The following is a 23,392-nucleotide window of genomic DNA, read 5'->3' as shown; positions in this document are numbered from 1 at the left end:
TAGCAAGTACTAGAAGCTTTCTTTCTAATCCATCTGTCACATGTTTTTATAGCTGAAAATAATTAACTGCTCACTATTGCTTAACAAGTAGGGGTCTATTTGAAATCACTTAATAACAGAAACAACAGGAGCGCCAAGACAAGGTACTGAAAATTTCATCTGGTGTCTGAAACCAGAATTTAATCGCATTAATTTCTGTGTTAGAAAGCCCAGATTCAGGGGCAAGGAAAGGAGGACTTCTGAGATGGAAGTTACTGTTTGGAGAAACTCTGAAGAAATTTTCTAAAGCATTACACGGTGTTGTATGGGGATAAGAGAATAAGGCATCATTCTGTCACTCTCTGATATGGACTCTAAAACATGCATGTGTTACTCAGTACTAAAAGCTGAGAACAGATTATTGAACTTTTGCTTGCATTTATCAGTTCAAGTACATCTTTTCAAGGTGAACTTAAGAACCTAAAAGTAATATGTTGTCCCTAACTTCTCTCTTTGTGTCCCTGCAAGGGCACAGAGCCACTGCTGAATTCACTGCAGAGTCCCCCCAGATACCATCTTCCTTTCTTCTGCTACAATGGGGTGGTTTTGATCTCCTCAGGGCCTTTATAGAAACCTCCACGGGTCTTAGCTTTGAAGTTCCGTTTCCTGAACTCCTCTGAGATTTCCAGGAAGGATTTTCCCTTTGTCTCAGGAAGGAAAAACCAAACGTAGAGGGCAGTGCAGACACAGACCACAAGGAATGGGATGTAGCAGAAATGTGCAAGACTTTTCTGAGGAGGAGGAAAAAACAAGACAGTGTTGGTGACATTCTGTATGATGACAAAAAGGCCACTAATCCCTCTTCATGCATGGTCTAAAATCACCCAGGGAGTATTTCTGTGAATCCTGGTGAGGGCCTCACATGCCTGGATGCAACAGCTCCCCAGCATAGACTGGGAAATTTGACATAGCAAGAACAGTATTTTAAAATGTCTTTTTCTGTCTTTCTCCCTATATATAATTTGATAGCATGGGAGCCCTCAGTAGGAAGTAAGACAGGAATGTATATTGTAGAGTTCTGCTCCCTTTTGCTTCAGGAATTATCCTAAGGAACAGTACCAGGGTCAGGCAAAGGGAAATTACATCACATCTTCAGTTCCAGCTGTTCTCAACTGAGGACAGACAAGGAATATGGATCATCCATCTCCCAAATGATTCCTCAACCTCAAAGCAGAAATCAGCAAAGGGAACATGAGAAAGTTTGGTTTAAAGGAGTTCTGTCCTCATAAAGATACTTTTCAAAGAAGTGCCAGCTTGCTGCTTGCAATATTCTCTGTTCCTGTCACTACCAGAGGCTCCCTCTTGCACAGAGCCCTAAGAGCTGCTTTGCTTTGGGAACGCACCACAATGAATGGAAAGGCTGTTCCCACCAGAAACAGGTTGAACCAGAGCAGGGAGCCACAGATCATGTAAGCAGCTGGTCGGGACATTTGATCAAAAACCTCTGTGGGCAGGACTCCTGTTACACCAGCTGGAAAAAGGAATGGCAAGAAAGTTAATAACGTTGTTGACATTGCATTAAAAACAAGAGAACATAGCTTAACAAGAAAACCCAACATGAAGTGTAAGAGGTGAATTTTTAGGTTAAATATTAAGGGTCTGGGTAATTATTCAGACTTTCTCATGTTAGAATGAACTGCCAGGAAAGATTTTGTAATCCACATTATTCTTACCAGGACCCAACGGTGAGAAAGGCTTATAATTAATTCAACTCCATGGCACTGTGGGGACTGGGACAAGAAATTATTGCCAACTTGTGTGGCATGTGACTCTGGCAGCTTGGTTCTATTCTTACCTGCCTTCCTTCAAACTCATGTGAGCAAACAGAGTTTCACATCTCTATATTCACCATGCAAACATCCACAACATCCTGTGTATTGCCCACCCCCAGAAACTGGTGTATTCTGCCACAGAAGGGCACATTAGTAGGCTAACAGATAGATGTGGAAATTCTACCTGCAAGAAAATAATCAGATGGCATAGCCAACAATTTCTAGGATTAAAGTGAAGCATTAGAAATTCTGCTTTACAGACCTAATGGGCTGGGCAGCAAATCAAAAGCTTGTCATCTATTTAAGCCAAGAATCACTTCCAGGATGGCTGAGGGGGAATATGACACAGAGAGAAACGGGCACAGCCTGGCCCTGCACAGCACTGACTGACCAGGGCACCAAACCCCTGTGACACAGCCAAACAGCACCTGCAGAAACTGCCTCATTCCTTTGAACATGCTGCAGCTAAAGAGGCTCTGAGAGTTTTCATAAGATGCCTGCACACGTCTCCAAACCCCTGCAGTACCCAAAAGTTTCACTGAAAACACTGAGGGAACTGACCTGGTCCGATTCCAAAGCTCAGGATATAGGCGAAAATGCAGGCCATGCTGAGATAAGGCATCCAGCTAATCTGAGTCTACAGCCACAGAGACCAATGGAAAACCAGTGAGGGCACTTATTTGCCACCACTGAACACCCCAGTCATATAAAAGGCAAAGCCCAGCTCCATTCCACTTCAATAAGTCAGGAAAGTTTGTTACCTGCTGGCTCAGAGCCACCATGAAGACGATGGCCCAGCCTGCCATGAAGATGTATCCCCCCAGCAGCAGCGGCCTCCGACCAGCGTAGTCTATGATCATGTTCTGCACAGAGGGACAAGGGAAATAAAGCAAGATATTTAACCTGGGTTTATAGTTCCTGCCTCTCTCCTCTTTACCTTTCAGTACTCCATGCCCAGTTTGCTCTACAATAACTTTCAGGATGTTTTCTGCTTCATAGCAAAACAAAACCTCAAAAGAAAGTTCTGGCGGCAGGAGTCAGGCAAGAAGGGTGCTCAGGGGAGATGAGAATGTCCCAGCTGCAGCTAAACTCTGCCACCATCCATATGAACCCAATTACACTTGTTAGAGATTTCAGACAGTGATGGCAGTGCAATGTCTGACCAAATACCTCTTCATTAACCCATCCGGCTAGGGGTGCTGACAGACAGCCTGGCTCCTGTGCCTAAAGGGCTTCCTGGGCATGAAAAGCAATGTAAACCCCAAGTTTGTAATGAACAGCCTCCTCCCTGCCAGCAGGGGCTGCAGTCACCAGAGTGCACTGAGTCTCACACAAGTGACAGATGTGATCAGCTCACAGCTTCCCGTGCCGATTACAACGTAGGGGATTTTGTCCTCAGGAATTCCAGCCTCTTGGAACACATAAGCTGCATAAAAATACATCTGTGAAGACAAGAAAGGAGAAAGCAGTAAGAGAAGACATCTGAAAATACATCCCACTGTTCTTCCTGAAGGATCAGAGTGACCATAGAGGCTATTTTGACTACATCCTTCTGAATCCTCCCATAATGCACAGGTGTATTTTGGGAACAAAACATCTGACATGAGAAGATCTCCACAGGCAGAGAGACACTATTCATTCCTCTCCTGCTGCCAGGATGTTGATCCCAAGATCTCCCAGGACACAGAGGCTGCTCACCGAGTCGTTGCCGCAGAGCTGCATGGCGCTGCTCAGCACCACGATGCTCACCAGCTGCCAGCGCAGCCCCGGGTTCTGGAACAGCTCCCAGGGGTTCTTTGCTCTCTGGCCTTTCACAGCAGCCTGCTCTGCCAGCATCTCTTCCAGCTCTGCACTCAGGTCACTGGTGCCTCTGAGCTTCTGCAGTGCTGCAAGGACAAGGGAAGCTCTTACTCCTGGGCTTTCTCTTCAGCTGGCTGCTCTGCAGGGTGAGGGATGGAGCAGCAGGTGAGGCTGCAGGACAGAGCCTGTGACCATGCTGGGATCTTCACAGAGTTCATCAGCTCTGGTGCAGCCACTTGAAAGATTTGGGGGAAAGGGAGTGCAAATCCCTCACCATTGTTTGACAAGTGAGTATTTCCCAAGAGTGCCATTTTAGCAGCCATGCTTCTGACTCAGATCTCAGTGCCTTCCCTGGGGAATGCAGGCAGTTAAGATGTTCTTGGTACACAGCACATATTTCCCACGACATAACTCCAGCCACTCTGCATATGAGGATTTGTATGCCACAAATCTAACTAAATCCTTTAATATGAATTGGCTTCAGATTTGATCCTGAGCTCTTCAACCAGCATTTCTTTCACTTCATAGTTACAAAACATTTGCCATTGTGAACACAAGTCTTACCTTTTGACCCTATTACTGTGGCAAGTAAGCCTATTGTAGGAAGATGCCTTTCAATTACCTCAATAGATCAAATATATTTCAGATTATAGAATGTTCTTTAGTTTGGAAGGAGGAAGTGATCACATTTACTACTTGATATGAATCTTCCTACATGTAAAATTTGTGACACCATTCCAAAAATGTTGGGGCCCAAGTTTCACATGTTCCCATGAGCTAACAGTCACCCTAAACTCACCAGAGATGCAGGATTCTTTGTCTCCACGGTCAATCAAGAGATATCTGGGACTTTCAGGGAACCAAGGCAGAGCTGTGAGCTGGATCAGGGCAGGAACCACATTGCTTGCTAAAAGGAATGGCCAGCTCTCCTCCCCTCCTAGGAGCTCCCTGGAGAAAAACAAACAAACACAATTTACACAGGATTTTTACAACCTGGCAAAGGGAGGAAGGAGAGAAGGAAGGGAAGGAAGGGAAGGATGGATTTAATGAGTGAGCTGCTTGCTTTACCTTACCTGAGTCCAACAACCTGCCCCAGCACCAGCCCCAGGGCTGTGAACGATGCAGAGGTCAAGGCCACAGCTCCTCTGAGCTTCTTTGGGGCACTCTCTGCCAGGTACATGGGCTGAATGTTCATGCTCACACCTGGGCAAGGCAGACAAATGCTGACCCCAGCTTGTGGGCAGAGGAGACAAGAATAAATGCAGGCAGGCACCTCTCGAGGTTGCCAGCTGCAGTATTCTGTTGCAGACCATGTGATAACTAATCTACCAGCGCTTGTTATTCACCCAAACCTTCAATTTCACCCCTGTCCTTGTGTAACTAAACACACATTTCAATATTCCTCAGTAGCAGCAGACAATGAAACTGAAACCTGTCAGGGCCTCAGCCCTGCGGCCTTTTCAGCACAAATCCAAGGTTATATTCAATGTTTGCCTCGACTTCCCCATTTTGAGGGGAATATCATATTTTAGGTCCCTTGTATTGATCATTTCCTGGGATGAACTTCTACAAAAGCTTTTGTGTTGGTGCTCATGCTGGTGACTGACTGACATTCTAACCAGCAGACAGGGATCCATTTTCAGCTCAAATCTTCCCTGTGCACAGAGATGCTTATGTGTAGTACACAAAACCCCCCTGCCTGTGTATGCTTCAAAAGAAAGCCCTTAGAAGCCAAGTACAAAATCTGTATACACAACTTCTTAATTCACTTACATCTGTCTAGTCAGTTTAAAGGATTGATTGCTTTAATATCCTGGATCATTCCTATTTAAATTTCTTCTGATTGTTACCACCTTCATCCTTCTACATTTCTCCTGTTCCATACCTGCATTCACACCAGTAAAAAATCTGCTGAGCATGATCATTTCAAAGGACTTGGCCATTCTGCTGCACCCAGACAAGGCTGCAGCAATGATCACAAAGCCATTGTTCAGCAGCAGGGACATCTTCCTTCCAAGAGAAAAGACAGCTGTGAGCACATGTGTGGCAGGATCAGCTCTGCCATAAAACCCTTTGTCACCCCGATTTTTTAAAGATTTTCTAAGCCTTCTGATGTTTATATTCTTGTGATGAACTTTCTCACACACTTTCTATAAATAACTCATTGTTTTGCATTCTTTTATGGAAGAAGAGAAATTTGATGGACTGTTGGTTTGTCCAGTGTCATTGGAGAGGCAGCACTGTCACCCTCCAATCCACTTTTGGAAATCTATAAATGTTAGAGTCAGATAATAAACTTGCTTTTCCACCTTGAGAACAGCAGTGTGTGTGCTGTGCTCTGTTATTTCATGTCCTCTAGTGACACCCATCCCGTGGCAGGTGCCACCTGCCAGGGCTGGCAGCTGCAGAGGGGCTGTAGCCCCACCACAGAAGCTCCTGGTGAATTCAGCCCTGCAGGAGGTGTCCCTGGGCCACCCCAGGGTGTCCCTGCAGTGCTGCCTTCAGGCTCTCTGAGGCCACCACCAGGTTCTCCCCCAGCCCCAGGGCTCCTGTGCTCACACACAGTTCCCATTTGAATGGAGAGGAATATTCCCTCAGCAAGCCATGTGCATTTTGGTCTGAAAGTGCTAATTTGTTAAGAAAGGCTTTTCTCATGTAATAGTGTAATTGTTGTGAAACTTTGTCAGAAAGTTTTCATGTGTCCCTGGAGAAATTTCTGCTGAAAACCAGGGGAAAAAAGAGAGCTCTACTGACCCTTACTGTCATTATTGCCAGAAATTCTTCTAGTCCCTGCTCACTGCCTTACCAGTCAGTCTTTGTTTCTCCTATTTATGGTGGAATATGGTTTTAGTCTAAAGTAGTACAAGGTGAAATCTCAAAAATTTAATGGATTAAGGAAGCCATATCCTTCCAGGCCTTCATAACCATGAAACTAGTAAGTCATGGGATCTCAAACCATAATGGGGTCTCCTTCATCATATAAGAGGAGCAAACCAAAGTGATAGCAGATAAATGAAAATCTTGGGGTCAAGAGACAGGGAGGCAAAATCTAATTTCCCATTAGTTTATGTAGGTAACACTGGTTGATTTGTTTGTTGGTTTTTTTTTTTTTTCCTGAAGAGAGCTGGGGATAGAGCTGTGTATGAAAGATGCATGAGGTAAGACAGATACTTTTCAGAAACTCAAGCACAGAGGAAAAAAATCCCACTGTGGAGATTCAATGAATACTTCCTGAAATATTTGGATACACAACCTGTGAGACATGAGGAGCTGGATGCCCCCATTGCTCTTTGTAAGCACCCTGTTTTTCTAGTGTCATTCCCCCAGTTTATTTTGAAGACAAATCCTTAGTCTGATCCATTAGCATTATGATAAACATTATGATATCATTCATTATGATATCATATCGTTATTATATCATCCATTATGATATCATATCATTATTATATTGTCCATTATGACTTCCCATTTAAAAACATGGCAGAAAACTGGGCACAAAAATGATAGAGATTATGTAGGTGAGTACTGTGGTAAGGAATTGAACTGAAATCCTTGTAGCCCCTCAGCTGGGCTGGAATGTGATGAGAAGGTAATGTGGGGAAAAAACAGTTCCCCACTGAGTGTTGAGATGTTCATTATTTTTAATCACAGTGGGTATTTTGCTGTAGGGATCCTAATTCCTCTTGGACTAAGGGAAGCTGCAAAATTTAAATGAAACTCCAGCACCTCTTACCTGCCCAGCATGATGGCCATGGGCCCAGCAGCCATGGCCCCAGTGAGGCCTCCCAGAGGGTAGGCAGAGACAGTGAAGGACCAGAGCAGCAGCACCGTGTTGCTCTCCAGGGGAACACCCATGCGCTCCAGCCAGGTCGTGTTCATGAACACCTGGATGTACTGAGAGAGAGGACAGAGCTGCAGAGCCACCAGGGAGGGGAAGGACACAGAGAAATGCTCTCTTATTAATGTATCTATTTATCCTGTGTTTATGCTTCCAATTGCCTCCAGTTCTTAGATGTGGTTTTAGCAAAGAGTTTAGGGTGTAAAACTGTTGCTGTTGGAAAGTTGCAGTTGGTTTATATCTCTATGTGGTTATTTTTGATAATTTAAAAATTGGTTTCATGGGTCTCACTTTCAATCTAAGGGCAAAAACCAACTTTAAAGTATGCAGGTTGGAGTATTCTAGAATTCGATTTTGCTCAAGCAGTTGACACAAAGCTTTTAAATAAACACTTGTGACACTAGGTCCTGCTCAAGGGTGGCTTTTGACAACCAAGTTCTGTGCTCTGGATGTGAATTACACAGAGGGAACGACACATCCTTGCTTTCTGTCCCTCAGCCTGCAGATGTCCAGGGGCACCCCACTGCTCCCAGGGTGTGCCAGGGGCTGGCACTCAGAGCAGCAGCACTTACTGAGGCCGGGGCATTGATGATGGAGATGTTGTAACCATACTGGAAGGTGCCTCCAATCCCAGCAGCACATATTGTCAGGATCAGGATCTTGTTCTGAAGCTGAAGAAAAGGGGCAGACAATGGATGGCTTTCCTTGTACAGAATAAACTGACTCAAAATACATTGAGGCTGGGGGATTTTCCCATGGCCATGGATACCCAGTGCATTTGGGATTCCTTGGTGTGCTGTTATTGCTATCCCTTCATGATAATAACAGATATTTTAGATGAGAGTGTCTTTCCTGTGATGCTGCACTTGTTGCACAGAGCAGACAGTGTTTAGCAGTCTGTGACAGGTGAAATGTGGCAGCCAGTGGGTTCCTGTGCCATGTTCAGGTCATCTTGGGGACATTCCTGCACGAGTTCTGCCACTGGCTCACATTGCCCAGGGACAGCCCAGCTGAGCCTTGGGAAGCAGGGCAGGGGAAGGGGATGCCTCGTGGGGCATCACAGGATCAGTGCTGGTATAAAAGTCAGGGCTCTTCTTTTTGAAGGGTGCAGAACAAGCTGTCCTGGCTGGCCCAGCTGTGCAGCTGACAGCTCACTGGCAGGCTGACAGCAGAACCAGACAGCTTTTTTCCACTGTTTTGTGCCTGTGCCTTTGGTTTCCCCATCTGTAAGTGAAATCCTGTGGCAGGCAAGACGTGCCCTGAGGGAGTTTTGGGACTGGGAGCTCTGTTCCACATCTCAAGACCACTGTGAGCATGCTGGGGGTCCCTGGTCTTCAGCCTGACACCTCCTGCACAGTGTTCTGCACCAAGGCCAGGATGGCCTGCTTAAAACCCCTCCCACTGGGAAAGCTCTAGTGTCACATAAAGAGCCCATGCTCAGGCCTGGCTGTGTGCCAGTCAGTGCAGGGCACCTCAGGCCAGATTGTGTTTTGCTACATGAATATGACCCCAGTGACCCTGAGAACTTAAATAACCCAAAGCTGAGGACCTCTTTCTGCTTTACCTGCTCAGTTTCTTCTTACAGAGCCATCCACCAAAGAAAAAAAGGAAATTTTGCTTTAGTCTCACAATAGCTCTAAAACCACTAATTCAAATAATCTTGTATTTTTTTTTCCCTTTCCTCAAAGTGTTCTCTTCTAAATAACTTCCATACCAGCCCGAGACAGAATGTCCTCCAGGACAGAAATAAAGCCAGACTATTCCAAGCCTGCAGCAAGAGGAGACTGAGCTCTCCTGCCCCAGCTAGCAGCAGATACATTTCTCTTGCACTTTCCATGGCTACACCACTTCCCTGTCCTGTTACTGAGACCTGAGCTAAGGATTGGGCACCTCATATCTCTGCTATTCCTCATTATCCTCATTCTCCAGGTGAGTTTCCTCTCCCTACAACAGCACATTTCTTTTTCATTTACAATGTCTAGGAATATACCATCAAGTGGTGTGTCACAGAGCTCTTTAGTGACCATGAGCTAAAGCAGAATGGTTTGTTTCTCCCTTCAGGGGCCAGCTGTGTGCTCAGAGCTGAGCTGTATTCACAGAGTGACCTTCCCAAGCCTTCTGTAACGCCCGGCTCCTGCAGGGTTTTCCCAGCCACTGCAGCTGCCAGGAGAGCCTTTACTCTGTCAGCTTTATCCCAAGGACTGTCACAAACTGGAAAAATAATTCTATGCAAACCTGACAGTACTTACACAGCCTTATAAAAATTGAAATTAAAAAAAAAAACAACTGTCAATAAGAATAGTAAAATAGATGTTTTACCAGTCTCTGCAGCTTGTTCATCCTCTTTCGTAGGTTTTCCTCTGTCTGCCAAATGCTCTGGTACTCTCACGGTGCTCTGAAGGATTATGTAAATCTCCAGCATAGGAATGTGTGTTTAGTCACCCATTACGTTAGGATAAGACACTTGATTTGGCAGGTGTTTTGCCAGCTGATTTACATTCCCAAAACTCTGCATGTTCATTAGCATGTGGATTCAATTCTTTTTGTTGAAAGTCCATGCCAGTCCAGGGAAATGATTCTCCAGGATCCAGATCTATCAAAACCCTCTTGAAGGTCAGCGTGGGTTACAACCTCAATTCCTCCTCAGAGCATCTGGCACAGCTACCACTATCACTTCTCTGATTGAGTGTGATCAAAGCTACAATTTTTTTTTCCTGAAAGACAAACCAGACTATTTCCCTTGGTGCCATCAGTGACAGGAATGGATGAAGCCTGAGCCTTGCAGCCCTGGTTATGCAAGGCTTTCCCTGTCTGTCTCCTGGTGACAGATAGGCAGTGCAGCTGCTGCTGCAAAGGCTGTGCACCAAGGCACAGCAGGCTGTGCTCCTGCTCCCTCTGCATAGCCTGGCACAGAGCACACAGCCACCCTTGGAGCTCCTGTCAGCTGCAGCAGACAGCAGTGACAGCCTTGCTTCTTTCTACAGAACAGAAAGGCACTCCCTGGCAGCAGGGTGTGGCATTCCAGAGACATAATTCTCTCTCACAGGATTTTTCCTGGAGAAGCACAGAGAGAAGGAGAGAAAACGATTCTTCTCTCTACCTGCTGCTCCTGTTGTTTTGCACATGTGGAATATGTTAGGAAGATTGTTTCCCTGAAGTGATTTGGATTCTGCTGAGGATTCTTTTGTTTCCTTGGCCAGTCACTCAAAGCTGTGTCCTGGCTGTTTGGAGACAGTCATGGATTTTCTTTAGTATTCTTTAGTATTCTATGTAGTATACTATCTCTTTAATATAGTACAGTATAATGTAATATAGTATAGTTTAATAAAGCAATTGTTCAGCCTTCTGAATCATGGAGTCAGATGCCAATCATTCCCAGACCTCGGGGGTGCTCTGCATTCGATAGTGGGAAATGGTGAATCCTTATGAATTAGAGATGGAGGCACATTGCACTGCCAACAGTAACATTAAAGCTGCTGCTTCACAAAATATCTGGTCATCAGGAGTAATCATCCTTCTAACATCCTTTCATCCTGCAGTGTGAGATTTCTTAGGGCCCTGACAGGTTTCAGAGAGTTTGAAATAAATGAAATGTTTTTAAATGCCTCTTTGTCCCTATTCAGGCTTTAGTGCACTTGAACAGAAATATGAGCCTGTTCCACATCACAGAGGTATTCTCTGGTGAATGTGTAGCCAGGGACGTGGTGCTGCATCAGCTGCAGCCACTAAGTGGCAGGAGAAGCACAGAATTTGCTGTATTAGGCTCTGAATGCAACATGCCAGCACTGTGCTGCCTGTGGCCTGTGGTAGGGGTTGGATCAATGCTTCCAGCAGCTTCCCAAACAATAACTGGGAAACAGACATGGCTGTACCACTCAACAGGCACTGATGGAGAGTTTAGGCAGCATATATCAAGAACAGTAATTCATTCAGAAAGAAAAGCTCTGGTTCCCTCCTGCTGTCTGCTCTGAGCTTGTGCCAGCTGCCAGAGGTGAGGGAAGTCCTGTGGGTGGGCAGTGAGATGCTGGGGATTGTGGCACAGGCTGTTCCTCCCTGTTCCAGAGGGGGCACAAACTGGATGTTGCTGTGGCAAGATCTAAGTGCAGCTGGCTAGCTGGGAGCTCCAGGAAGTTGTCCTCTATCTTTTCTAGCAATAGCTGCCTTGATGGGGAGTGAAGGGATAGATTTTTTTCATCTGCACAGCATCTGTATTACTCGTGCTGTGGTGCTGAGAGATCACACTGGTTGTGTTTCTAACTGGCTTTTTGCTGCACCAGCTTTCCCAATGTTTCATCCTTGTTGTCAGAGCTTCAGAGTTGCAGTTGGAGTTGAGGAATCTCCGGGGTCAGGGTCTGTCACCAGGGTACAACCACTGCTCTGCAGTTACTCAAACTCCTGGTGCTGGAAGCCTTCACATAAACCCGGCAGCTTTCCAGCAGTACTGGGGGACCCTCCACCCTCTTCCTTCAAATACTCTCTCATTGAACTCAAAGCTGTCATAACCAGGGTGAAATATGATGCCATGTGCATGGGAGAGGAGTTATGTGGAGGATGTGATGGCAGGGTCTGCCTGCAGTTATCTGACTGCAAGAATAAGTGCTAATCCTGCCATTAGGAAAGGCCATCAACACATGCTCTTTGATCTGTCACGAACTGAGAGGCTCCAATGTTTTAGTGTGCTTTTACACCAGAATCATCTGGACCAACTTCAAGGGGAGAAAAGGGGCCTCATTTCCATCTGTGAGGCTTGGATCTACAGGATGAATTCTCCCTAAAAACGCTACCCTGTAAATTGCAGAAGAGATCTGGAGTGGCTCCCTGGCTGGTTGCTGATTTCCCAAGCTCTAGCCTGGCAATCCCTTCTCACTTTTCTGTAAGGACCATCACTGTAAGATACAAACTGCCTTCTCCTGACTCTTGCAGAACTCACTCACAATACAAAGACAAATAATAAGATCTGCAAACAAGCAGCTTTCTCAAGAAACACGCAGCAGGATTGCTGTTTTCATGGTGAAAGCAATGTTTAAGTTTATTTAGTTGTTGAAATGGATTTTTCTTTGTAGGAAATGAGTGCCCTGCTGTGACACCACTATTCTCAGTTCCAGCAGTTCGCTAATGTTCTTTATAAAACCCCACAGTTTATGGAAGTTCAAGGTACTGTATAAGAACTTCAGGAAATGAGCTTCATCACAGAGGCTTCTCAGGGCAGGAACCCAGTGCTGACAGAGCTTCTGCTACCACACAGAGTCACTGGGACCCTTTCCAGAGCAGTGGAGATCCATGGGAGCTGAGTCCTTTGAGGACACAAGGGCTGAGACAGCCAAGGGAACTTGCTGCTTTGCCTTGCTAGCTGGGACTTTTGGATGTCAGAAGAACAGCTGGATGTTCCATGTGTTGGATCAGCAGTCTGCCTGTTCCTCCACCTGATAAGCACTAGGTCTTCTCTTGGAAAACTGAGAAAACCCAAAATACTAAAAATAATGGGAATACCTTTTTTCCAGTCCATTGTGAACTGTAGGTCATGCTGTGGCTGAACTATTTCTTTTCCTTCCATCTCCGTATCAGACACTGATACAGGCAGTTAGTTGAAATTAAGTGACCTCAAGGCCAGAAGGAACAAAGTCCTTGCCTGAACAAAATCTCTGTTCCTGTGAGTCAGAGAAGAGCATTTAGACTCTACCAAAAGGCATCAAATGTTGCTGAATGCTCCTGTCAGAAGAGAGGAAAATGAGTGCAGCAGTGTCAGAGTGCCAGACTCATCCTGCTTTCTTATTTAACTGTCCCTTCAGACAGAGCTTTTCATCAGAGCTGTGCCCTGGCTCATTGAGAGGCAGCTGGACTGAGACACATGGTCCTGCCTCTGGTGAAAACCCAAGTGCAAATACCTTTTCTGACTCCTTGTGGGGGTCTCCAGCAGTTGACAGCACACTCAGTTGTGCTGCTATTGTGAGCTGAGCACAGACCTCTTTTTATAAGACACAAGCATTATTTTTTTGATTTGTTGATTTGGCCACAGTGCTTAGGAAATGGATGTTACAAAATAAAGGGCCCTGAAGGATATGCCCTACTGACAGCTGTGGGAGGTGACCTGTGGTGTAGGGGACAGATCACAAGGCAGAAGAATTTAACAAGAATTATTAAACACTGGAGAAAAATAACTGTGCAAAGAGACAGACATTTTCTTGTCTGATGTCTTCAACTCATGATCACAGGCTGTTTTGGAAGAGGTGCTTTATTTGGATATGTGATGAGGCTCTGCTCAAGGGGATTTAAATGAGATCTGAGATCTTTCTCATGCCAGACACAAAGCTGTATTTTTGAACTAAAAACCATAGGAAATAAAAATAATATTAACTGTGATTTACAGCAAACCCTGTGTGAACCACATGTCCTCGGAGGGCTGATGTCTAAGTGCTGCTATCTTTAGTTTCTTTCTAACAAACAAACAAACTTAAAAATCCATCCAATTCTGTATGATTCACTTTCTCCTGACTTCACCCATCACACTCCAGAGTTAGCTGATTTGGAACAAGAAATCCTTTAATGAAGGAGGAAAAATTTATATATGGCTATTACACATGGAAAAGCAAACATTTCAAGTGCCTCAACAGTTATGATTACACAGCTTATCTACGCACAGCGGGTTCATGGAGCTCTCACACTTCTGGTCCCTGCCCCCAAGGACTGAGTTTGGGGGCTGAAATAACCTCCCTGAAAGGTCCTCCTGGCTGGTGTGCCTCACTTGTTCCTAGTGCCAGGGACTCTTCTACACCAAGGCTACCGGGGCTCTCAGGCATGGCACGTCCTGGGGAGCACCGCGGGTGAGACCTGGAACACAACAGGTCTGAGACACACCATGGTCCCATACCCTGCTAGGGGGAGTCTCTGTTTTCAGATGAAGGAAAGGTTTGGGACAGGGTGCAGGGGATGGAGCATTACCCAAGCAAGGGGCTTGGGGTTATGTGGCCAGGGAGTGAATGCTGTCCCTGAGTAGCCAACAGCCCAGCTGGAGGAGATGCCTGCGCGTCACCAGGCATGACTCGTCACAGCAGGACACGTTACAAAACATCATCAGATGAAGTTACAAACAAAATGCCAATGACGTGGAAGAGCAGAGGGCACATGGCAGCGGCTGGACGCTCACAAGTGCGTGCCTGGGGCTGTTTTCCTGCCCTATCAGCTGCGGGCGGGGTGAGAGCCCTGCCAAGGGCGCCAGTGCTCGTTAGGGCCTGTGCTGACACGGCACTGCTCCTTTCATCCTGCGAGCCCGGGACTGCTGTGCTGGGCAAAATGGGAGCTGCTGCCTTTAAACAAAGCAGCTGTTTATCCTTGAAACAATTAGAGACGGCAGTCAGATCTTGAACTCGTTACTAAGCCCAAAACAATTATGATAAAAACAAGTTCCAGATGGGCTCAAAAGGAGTTGTTTTTGTCTTTACTGAATTAGAATGGATTCCATGTCTTCAAGTTCCTCTGGTATTTATGGACAGGAAACATGAATTACACACAATAATTTACTACAAACAAAAGAGATGACCGCTGCAACAGCCCATTTATCTTTGCTCATGTGCCTTCCTGAGGTTTATGTGCCGTTTAACTCGTGGGGAGAGTTAATAGCATTTTCTCTGTTTTCTAACTCTGCAGAAACTGAGACGGGAAGCTGTTGACTTTATGCTGCAGGTTATTATTACTGGGCCTGCAAATGCACAATGGCTAAATATTGTCTGGCAAAGAGATACCATCGTGTTTCAGTTCTTCCTTTGAAGGACTTGTGCAAAGGTTACAGCTGGGAATCCTTCTAATTAGGTCCAAGAGCATGCAGACAGAAACCTGTTTCAAAGCCTGTCCAAAATGGACTGAAGTCTGGGCATCACACATATTTGTGTGGAAACTTTGAGTTTCTGACATCTTGGGTTTAGAAGGTGATGCTGCACGTTGACAGCAGTATTGAGCTGATCCCAAAAGGAAGGGGAGTCCAGCAGATGGCAGGAAGCAATGGCACATCACTGCGCTACATCTGCTTGGAGTCCCCAGGCAGGGCAGGACAAGGCAGGAGGAAATCAGGGAAAAATCTCCTGGACATTGTTTTTCTTGCAGTTCCTCTTACCTTCTTGCAGCTAAGACAAAGAGTTTGGCTTTGTTGGTTTTTTTCAGTCTTTAGTTAGATTTCATGATTTTATAAAAGGCCACATGTCAGCATCACTGTGTGTGAACCCAACATGTGCACTGATGGGAACTTGTGGAAGGCCATAACTCCAAAAACCCACAGAATGTGACAGGGGTTGTAATAAAGACTAAAGCTGCCCTGGGTGCACTGTAGTGCCTGAAGTCAGCTTGGCTGAGCTCCGAAGGGACTGACATCACGGGCAGAAAGCAGCCTGGGAACTCAGGGTGACACTGAGATTTGTTTGGCCTCTCCCAGTGGGAGCTGCTGAGCTTCCCAATGCATTTCATCACTTCTCCCCCTTCCCCCATAAACCTTTGAAAACAGGCCTTAAGTAGAAGTCTGGACAAGTGGAGTTCTCCAGTTTTGGCTAGAAAAGAAGGGAAGAGAAAAAAATTGAGAAACTGATTATTACTCTTTTTTTTTATTTTATGCAAGGTCTAATTTGCACATAGTCTTTCACAGAGAGTGAGTGGGATTGATTATTTGGATTCCCATCTCTGTGGAGCTAGTGAGGAGCTCCTTGCAGCAGAGAGGCTCCCAATATTCACCTCCCAGCCTTGGTTTGAAAAAGGAAGGGGCAGGAATCATGTGCTGGAATTCTGCTTCTGTTTGGTGTCCACAAGCAACAAGAGCAGATAGGAAACCTCTAATTCCCCACCCAAAGGAACAGGATACTTATTCATTTATTTCATTTATTATTCATTTACTGACTCCCAGTTCTTCAACTCAGTTGCCCATTCTGCTGGGTTGGGAGCTCTGTGGCATGCTGGAGGGCTGAGCTGCAGCAGTGCAGCATTTGGGCTGAAACAGGGCAGGCCTTTGCAGAGCTCCTGGCCCGATGAATTTCCCTGCAAGCTCAGCTCTTCTCAACTGCCAGAGCTCCCACCAAAAGCCCTGTGCCCACACAGCCAAGCCTACTGGCATTGCTGCAGTTTGGGGTGCAAGTTCCTCGCTCAGCTCCATCCCCAGCATCCCTAATGCAGCTCCTCCTTCTCCCCCAGCCCCAGCAGAGCTGCTCTCAGCCCCGCAGTGCCCAGGGCACTCAGGAGCCCATTCTCTGGTCTGACAGACCCCACTGGTCTCTTGTCTTCTCCCCTCTCTGCCCCATTATGTTGCTTTAACCTCACGTCCCATCATCTTCCATCTGGGTTTTGTATTTCATCAAAGGGCAGTCAGGATGGAGGTGGTGGAGGACACAAAAACTCCCTTCCCCCTCAGTAAATTCATTTTCCATTAACTGAGGGTTTAAAAGGAAATCTCAGGGCTCATTAAGGCTCTGATGACAGCTTAACCTTCTCCAGCACAAACCCAACACCAGGCCCATTCCTCATCTGAATCCAGGGTTGCTGTAACATTACACCCAAGTGCTGCGCAGGGCAGTCAGGTCTGGGAAGCACAATCAGCAGGAGAGGGAAGGATGCCGAGTTTCTGGAGATGTGTATCAGCTCTGGTCCTCAGGAGCCCTGTCTGTGTGGGACTGAGACAGGCTCTGTGTGGAACTGAGACAGGCTCTGCTTTCTTCTGAGGGCTGAGACAGGCCCTGCTCTCTCCCGAGGGCCCAGCACAGACCCTGCTCCCCCCGAGGGCCCAGCACAGACCCTGCTCCCCCCGAGGGCCCAGCACAGGCCCTGCTCCTCCCGAGGGCCCAGCACAGACCCTGCTCCCCCCGAGGGCCCAGCACAGACCCTGCTCCTCCCGAGGGCCCAGCACAGGCCCTGCTCCTCCCGAGGGCCCAGCACAGGCCCTGCTCTCTCCCGAGGGCCCAGCACAGACCCTGCTCTTTCTCCTGAGGGCCCAGCACAGACCCTGCTCCTCCCGAGGGCCCAGCACAGGCCCTGCTCTCTCCTGAGGGCCCAGCACAGGCCCTGCTCCTCCCGAGGGCTGCGTGCAGCGCTGCTGCCGTTCCCCGCGTCCCCTCAGCAGCCGGTGGCACCACACATCTCTTGGTTTCTTCCAGCGACCTTGACAGCCCGGTGCGATCTCACGCAGCTTGGAGAAGGGCCTCACTGCTCCATCAGGAGCATCCTCTCACTGCAGGAGAGGTTCCAGCAGGAATTACTGAAAACCCCAAGCCCTTAGTGAATACAAGACCCTTCTGATCAGCCAAGCAAGCGGCAACACACCCGGGCTGGTATAGCGGCACCGCCGCCCTTCTCCCAGTGGGCTCCTCTCCCTCCGAGCCAGCGAGGGAACACTGCGCCGAGAGCCCCTGGCTCTCGGGGACACTGCGGGGCCGCCGCTGAGCGCACCGCGGCTCCCTCGGCCGCGGCAGGAACGGGGCGGACGCTTCCCCAGCCGGGCAGGTCAGTGTCAGTGTCCCAGGACCCTGGGCACAACCCCGCGCCTGGCGTACCCGGGCGCTCCGCCGTGCTCCGCCCCTCAGCCGCCCGCTCCCCGCCCGCGCCCCGCCCCTCACCCGCCCGTGCCCCGCCCGTGCCCCGCCCGTGCCCCGCCCGTGCCCCGCCCGCCCCCGGCGCTGCCGCGGCCGCGGGGCGGGGCCGCTCCGGGTTGGCGGCGGCCGCGGGCCGGGGCCATGAGGCGCGCTCCCATTGGCTGACGCCCGCCGCCTGTCGCGCGGGGATTGGCCGGGCGCTCCCCGCGGGGGCGGGGCGTGCGGCGGCGCGGGGGGGGGGCGTTAAAGGCGCCGCGTCGGGCGGGCGGAGCGGCGCGGCCATGGCGTACCAGGGCTTCGCGCAGGAGTACCTGGGCATGCCGGCCGTGACCCGCGCCTACACCACCGCCTGCGTGCTCACCACCGCCGCCGTGGTGAGCGGGGGCCGCGCCGGGGGGCGGGGGGCCGCGGGGCGGGAGCCGGGGCTGGCCGAGGGCAGCGGGTGATGGCAGCCGCTCTGCCTGTCTCCCACAGCAGCTGGAGTTCATCACCCCCTTCCAGCTGTACTTCAACCCCGACCTCATCTTCAGGAAGTTCCAGGTGAGGCCTCGCTCGGGCTTCGGGGCCCGCTGTGCCCCTTCCAGCGAGGGGGGGCTGTCACCGCGGGGGCCCTGGGTGGCCGGGCATCCCAGGGGATGCTGTGTCATCCCGAGGGGCTCCTGTCCCACTGCTCCAGCCTTCCCTGAGCGCTGCGAGCCGGGTCAGCCACACAGCGTCCCTTCTTGTCACGGGCACCTGTGCGGGGAGAACTCCTTCCAGCCTGTCCCTGCCACACACCACCTTGGCTTTTCCTTCACTCAAACCCCACCTCTTCCCCCTCTGTTACACCGTGTGTGGCTGCTGCTGTTGGGCTGGTTGGAGAGGGCTTTATTGTGGAGAGGCATGAAAAGTAATTGATTGGGTGCTGAATTGTGGCTGTTTGTCTTCTCTAGAAAAGTAGAGAAATCTTCTTTTCTGTACCTGTAAAGGCGAGACACTGTGATGTATCAGGGTACCATGTGAGGAGGTCCCACTAGAGGGTGGAGCAGCTGTTTGGTGTCCTGGGGTAGTTCTGAAGGGACAGGTACATGTCTGAGCATTCACTCCCTGTGGACAGTGTGATGGGCTGCTCTACACGTGATGAGGAGAGACATCTGTCCACCTCCTTTTCTCTCTCCTCTCTCTTCTCTTTCAGATATGGAGGCTGATCACCAACTTCCTCTTTTTTGGGCCCCTGGGATTCAGTTTCTTTTTCAACATGATATTTCTGTATCCTTTGGTCTCAGTGAAGTTCTCTGCTCCCATTTTGGCTTAGATGCAGCTCCCCCCCCAGTCCATCTTCCTCCCCAGCATGGCCTGCCTTGGCAGCACTCTAGGGCTGTGGGTTCTTCCCTTGGCTCTTATGAATTGAAGCCCCTCCTGCCCCTCCATCTGTGCTTGCTGCAGAACAGACCCTGCCTAAAGGGAAGCTGGCAGTGCTGCTGCTGTGGCTCTCACTGGAGAGCAGTGCCCATTCCTGGGGTGAGCTCTGCCTGAAGCACAGCAGGTGCCTCTCTCTATCCCTGGGGTCAGTGGGGTGAGGTGAAGTTTGCACTGTTCTGCCCTGGGCTGAGCTTGCAGCAGCTTGTTCCTGGGCAGCCCTGCAGTGGGCACAGGGTGGCCAGCTGTTAATTTCCTATACTGCAACCCTCCCTTCTCTCCTGCCCTCAGGTACAGGTACTGCCGCATGCTGGAAGAAGGCTCCTTCCGTGGAAGGACGGCTGACTTTGTCTTCATGTTCCTCTTTGGAGGGTTTCTCATGACAGTATCCTTTTGAGCTGGCTCAGGCTCCTTGGTGTCTCTGAGATGCTGTGGATAGTGTAGGGCTTGCCTGCTCCCTCTGTGTCCAGGTGTGCTGTGGAGCAGGTGCCTGCCTGCTGAGCAGCACAGCTGCTTCATGAACCTTCTTGGTGCCCCAGGCCTGCCCGGCTGGTGCTCTGAGAGCTGGGAGAGCTCTGCTGAGCAGGTGCTGCAGGGGCAGCTTCTGGCTGTATGGCACAGCTTGTGCTCCTCATCTTTGCCACCCCTGGCTTGGCCAGTGCCTCACCCAGTGTGCTTGGAGGAGAGAAAGCTGCCTCTGGTTGTGCTGCTTGTGCAGAAGTGCTGAGGTCCCTGGCAAGGGGCTGGGCTGCCTCATCCCTGAAGGACACGTGGCAGAGCGCTCGGGAGGCTCAGCCCGAAAGGAGGCCACGTGTTCTGCTGCAAGAACTGTCCAGCTGTGCCAGGGCCACTGACTGGGCTCTGGTGAGTGCAGCATGGCTGGGACTGCCTGAGGCTGGCTCAGGACAGAGGCAAGAACATGGAGCCATGAGGTCAAGGAGTGGGTTCCCACACACTCAGCGTGTGTGAGCCCAGAGCTTGCAGCCTGTCAGTAGCTGGAGATACCATCACACCATTAAGTTCTTTTCACAACACAGTAATCTGATGGTGAAATTTATTTCCCTCCCAAGCATAAACCTTCTCTGAATATCTTCTGCTGTCTTATGCAGATGGCTGCTGTCCCCACGGAGCTCTGCATGAAGCTGTGTGAGCCTTTAGAATCCAGGTGGCTGCAGCAGCCACGCGCTTGGCCAGACGTGGATTCCGAGTCCAACTACACAAGGGCAGTGGAAAATTTTGCCTTTCTCTGTCTCCTCATGCTCTGAAGAAGAGGACTGTGAATTCCAAGAGCCATTTCACTGCTGAACTTCTGTAGAAGGCAGATACTGGATGTGAGCCAGCTGTTAAGATATGCCACTGTCCCAAGTGCTGTAAGAATATGAAAGCCCTTCTTTGAGGGTCATATTGAGGTTCATTTTACAAAGATGACTGTAGAGCTCTCTGGTCTCTGGTGGTTGTACACATCAGCTTAAGGAGTGAGCAACCTGCATGTGCACTCCAGAGTGTCTTGTTCTGGGGTGGCATGGAGGGAGATGTGTGTGGGGACAGTGGTGGTCAGTGTATCTCAGCCAGGAAAGGCTTGGTGACATGGCCAATGTCTGGGAACGCTGTGATCAGCTGTCTCTGGTTTGGCTTTCCTGTCCCAAAGCACGCTGTGCTGCCTGGAGGTGTGCACAGGGTGGGGAGGTTTTTCCTTGACTCGGTAGTTCCCAGCTGTTTGGACTCTTTGCCAGCCTGTTTTTCCTGGGCCAGGCTTTCACCATCATGCTGGTGTACGTGTGGAGTCGCAGGAACCCTTACATCCGCATGAACTTTTTTGGGCTTCTTAACTTTCAAGCCCCCTTCCTGCCCTGGGTCCTGATGGGGTTCTCTCTGCTCCTGGGCAACTCCATCATCATTGATCTGCTGGGTAAGTCAGAGCTGGTGGGTGATGGCAACAAGGACACCTTGCAGCCTCAGTGGTCAGTCCTCAGAGGTGCTACTGGGACACTGGCACCTTCTCTTGGTTCCACCTGACCTGAGATGCTGGCTTTCCTAAGTGAGCTGCCTGGGTTTCTGGGTGGCTGGGCTCTGGCCTGGGCTTTTGCTTGTGACCTGCTTTTTGGTGTGTGTGTCTGTGGTGGTGGAAGCTGGGTATGGTGAGCTCTGACACTCTGCTGTGTCTGGTCTCCTGGGTGTGTGATGCTGCCCTCAGGCTAATGGGCTCCCTGCGTGCTGATCACAGCAGCCTGCAGCATCCCTGGCTCTGGAGGGAGCTGGATGTGGGCACACAGCTGGGGGATTCTTAAGAGTTTGGCCCAGCAGCTCTGGTTCAGCTGGCAAAGGAGTTGCTGTTTGGCCTGACCTTGGTGGCATCTCTCCCCAGGGATTGCAGTGGGTCATATCTATTATTTCTTGGAAGATGTTTTCCCCAATCAGCCTGGAGGAAAGAAGTTGCTGTTAACCCCGAGCTTCCTGTAAGTAAAGTTGATTCTTTCTGGGTTTTACTTTGGGCTTTCCCAACCTGATCACTTCCAGAGCAAACTGTGACCATAAGAGGCAGCTGCCTGCTGCCAGCACCTCAGCTCCACAGGTCATGGATTGCTGCAGTATTTGCACATTATGTACACCTGTACAGGGCCCACGCAGCAGCTGCTGCTACCTTCAGGTTTGCTAGTAGAACTAGATTCTGCTTACTGCTTGTGGAAATGCTGGATGGAGGAAGGATTTTTTCTGATGTATTTTCATAGTTTAAGAAAGCAGAATATGTTCTGCTTTGTGCACTGACAATCAGCTCTGACCTGGTGATTGAGGAAGGAGGCACTGCCATCACTGTGTGTTGAGTTGAGCAAAAGAATGGTTCGTGATGGTGCAATGGGCCGGTGGCTGTGGCTGACAGCCAAGCCCCACGGAGGGCCAGGGTGTTCCTAGGAGGGCTGGGGGTTTGGCATCCTCAGCTCAGTCTCCTAACCTGTCTGCCTGCTGGATGGGCATGTCCCTTGCCAGGAAGATGGTTTTTGACACACCTGAAGAGGATCCCAATTACAACCCTCTGCCTGAGGATCGTCCAGAACACCTGCCTAGAGACCAAGACCAGAACGAGCAGCAGCATCCACAGTAGCATGGGGGACTTCTTCATGTGGCCAGATTCCTCCCTCCTGGCTGGACTTTGGTTGTGTCCCAGAGATCCTACTGGAATAACACCAGTTGCCATTCCAATGTGTAGCGTGTCGCTGTTTGTGTGGGTAACCCATCTTCCCCTTGTACAAAGTGGATCCACAGAGCTTTGCACACAAGAACTCCTGAAAGCTTACAGAGGTGTTCTAGGGACAGGGCTGAAGCTGTGATGGCTCCTCAGCTCCCTGGTGTGGAATAAGTATCAAATGGGGTGTTAAACCAGTTCCTCCTTGTGCTGTCAATGACTTGCTGTGTGCCAGGTCACTCTTGCCCTCTGTATAAAGGTGCACCTGGCCCTCACTCTTGTGAGACCTCTTTGTGGGCTTTCAATGAAGTAGTTCTGTACCATGGTAGAATGCAGCTCAGCCTCTTTCTTTCCTTTATGTCCCCCACTCCTTTTCTGGTGGTTGTTTCCAAAGAGTCTTTACATTAAAGTCTTTATTTTTCAGTTGTGTGTCCATTTCTGCCAGGGACAGAGGCAGCAATTCATCGGGAATTTGCTCAAAACTGCCAGGTTTGGGGTTTTCCTTTCTGGTGGGCAAGGCTGGAAGATGTCCTTTCCCTCTTCTCTCAGCAGGGCTGCAGAGCATGAGAAGGAGTGGGGGTGATGTCTAAGTGGATAAAGGGGTGCCTGGGAAAGGACAAAGGGACTGAGCTGGACACTTGATCCAGGCAGTGGCTGGAAGCAGCACTTCACACTGGCAATAAAAAGTGTCTGCACCTGCAGTGTAATTCCACTCTTGTTGGATTTTTTTAGTTCTGAAACTTAAACATCTGAATTTCAAGGGAAAATGAAACAAGCTCATCCCTACCCTGACACCTGTATGAAA

The 23,392-nt window shown here is 49.3% G+C and overlaps 2 protein-coding genes across 3 annotated transcripts; one reads left to right on the top strand and one right to left on the bottom strand.

Annotated features, from left to right (window-relative positions):
- Positions 1–569: 569 nt before the first annotated feature.
- Positions 570–9,789, bottom strand: SLC2A11 (solute carrier family 2 member 11; the record flags this gene model as incomplete). The annotated part of the gene is made up of 12 exons (XM_084217184.1): positions 570–770; positions 1,383–1,510; positions 2,373–2,448; positions 2,573–2,674; positions 3,143–3,253; positions 3,510–3,697; positions 4,411–4,559; positions 4,685–4,814; positions 5,497–5,621; positions 7,345–7,505; positions 8,022–8,120; positions 9,769–9,789. The coding sequence occupies 12 exons, from the start codon at positions 9,787–9,789 to the stop codon at positions 570–572; spliced, it is 1,491 nt and encodes a 496-aa protein (XP_084073310.1).
- Positions 9,790–18,255: 8,466 nt separating this feature from the next.
- Positions 18,256–23,182, top strand: DERL3 (derlin 3). Of its 2 annotated transcripts, none has more exons than XM_084217531.1 (7): positions 18,256–18,382; positions 18,486–18,548; positions 19,183–19,256; positions 19,698–19,791; positions 21,120–21,315; positions 21,772–21,862; positions 22,392–23,182. In XM_084217531.1, exons 1-7 carry the CDS (start codon positions 18,290–18,292, stop codon positions 22,504–22,506), a joined length of 726 nt encoding a protein of 241 aa, XP_084073657.1. In that variant the 5' UTR covers positions 18,256–18,289; the 3' UTR covers positions 22,507–23,182. The 2 variants fall into 2 exon arrangements, with proteins under 2 accessions (XP_084073657.1, XP_084073656.1); XM_084217530.1 differs by having other exon boundaries at positions 18,268–18,382; positions 18,483–18,548.
- Positions 23,183–23,392: the final 210 nt, after the last annotated feature.

Source organism: Fringilla coelebs, assembly GCF_963513975.1.
Source record: "Fringilla coelebs genome assembly, chromosome: 17".
NCBI lineage: Eukaryota > Metazoa > Chordata > Aves > Passeriformes > Fringillidae > Fringilla > Fringilla coelebs.
Note: the sequence above shows the minus strand (reverse complement) of the source record. Positions and strands in the feature narration are given on the sequence as shown.

Bases quoted from the DNA above. Each gene is read 5' to 3' on its own strand.
- DERL3 (XM_084217530.1), top strand. From the start codon at position 18,290: ATGGCGTACCAGGGCTTCGCGCAGGAGTACCTGGGCATGCCGGCCGTG. The intron at 18,549-19,182 runs GTGAGGCCTCGC...CTTCTCTTTCAG, and splicing joins TCATCTTCAGGAAGTTCCAG to ATATGGAGGCTGATCACCAA. The intron at 19,257-19,697 runs GTATCCTTTGGT...TCCTGCCCTCAG, and splicing joins TTTTTCAACATGATATTTCT to GTACAGGTACTGCCGCATGC.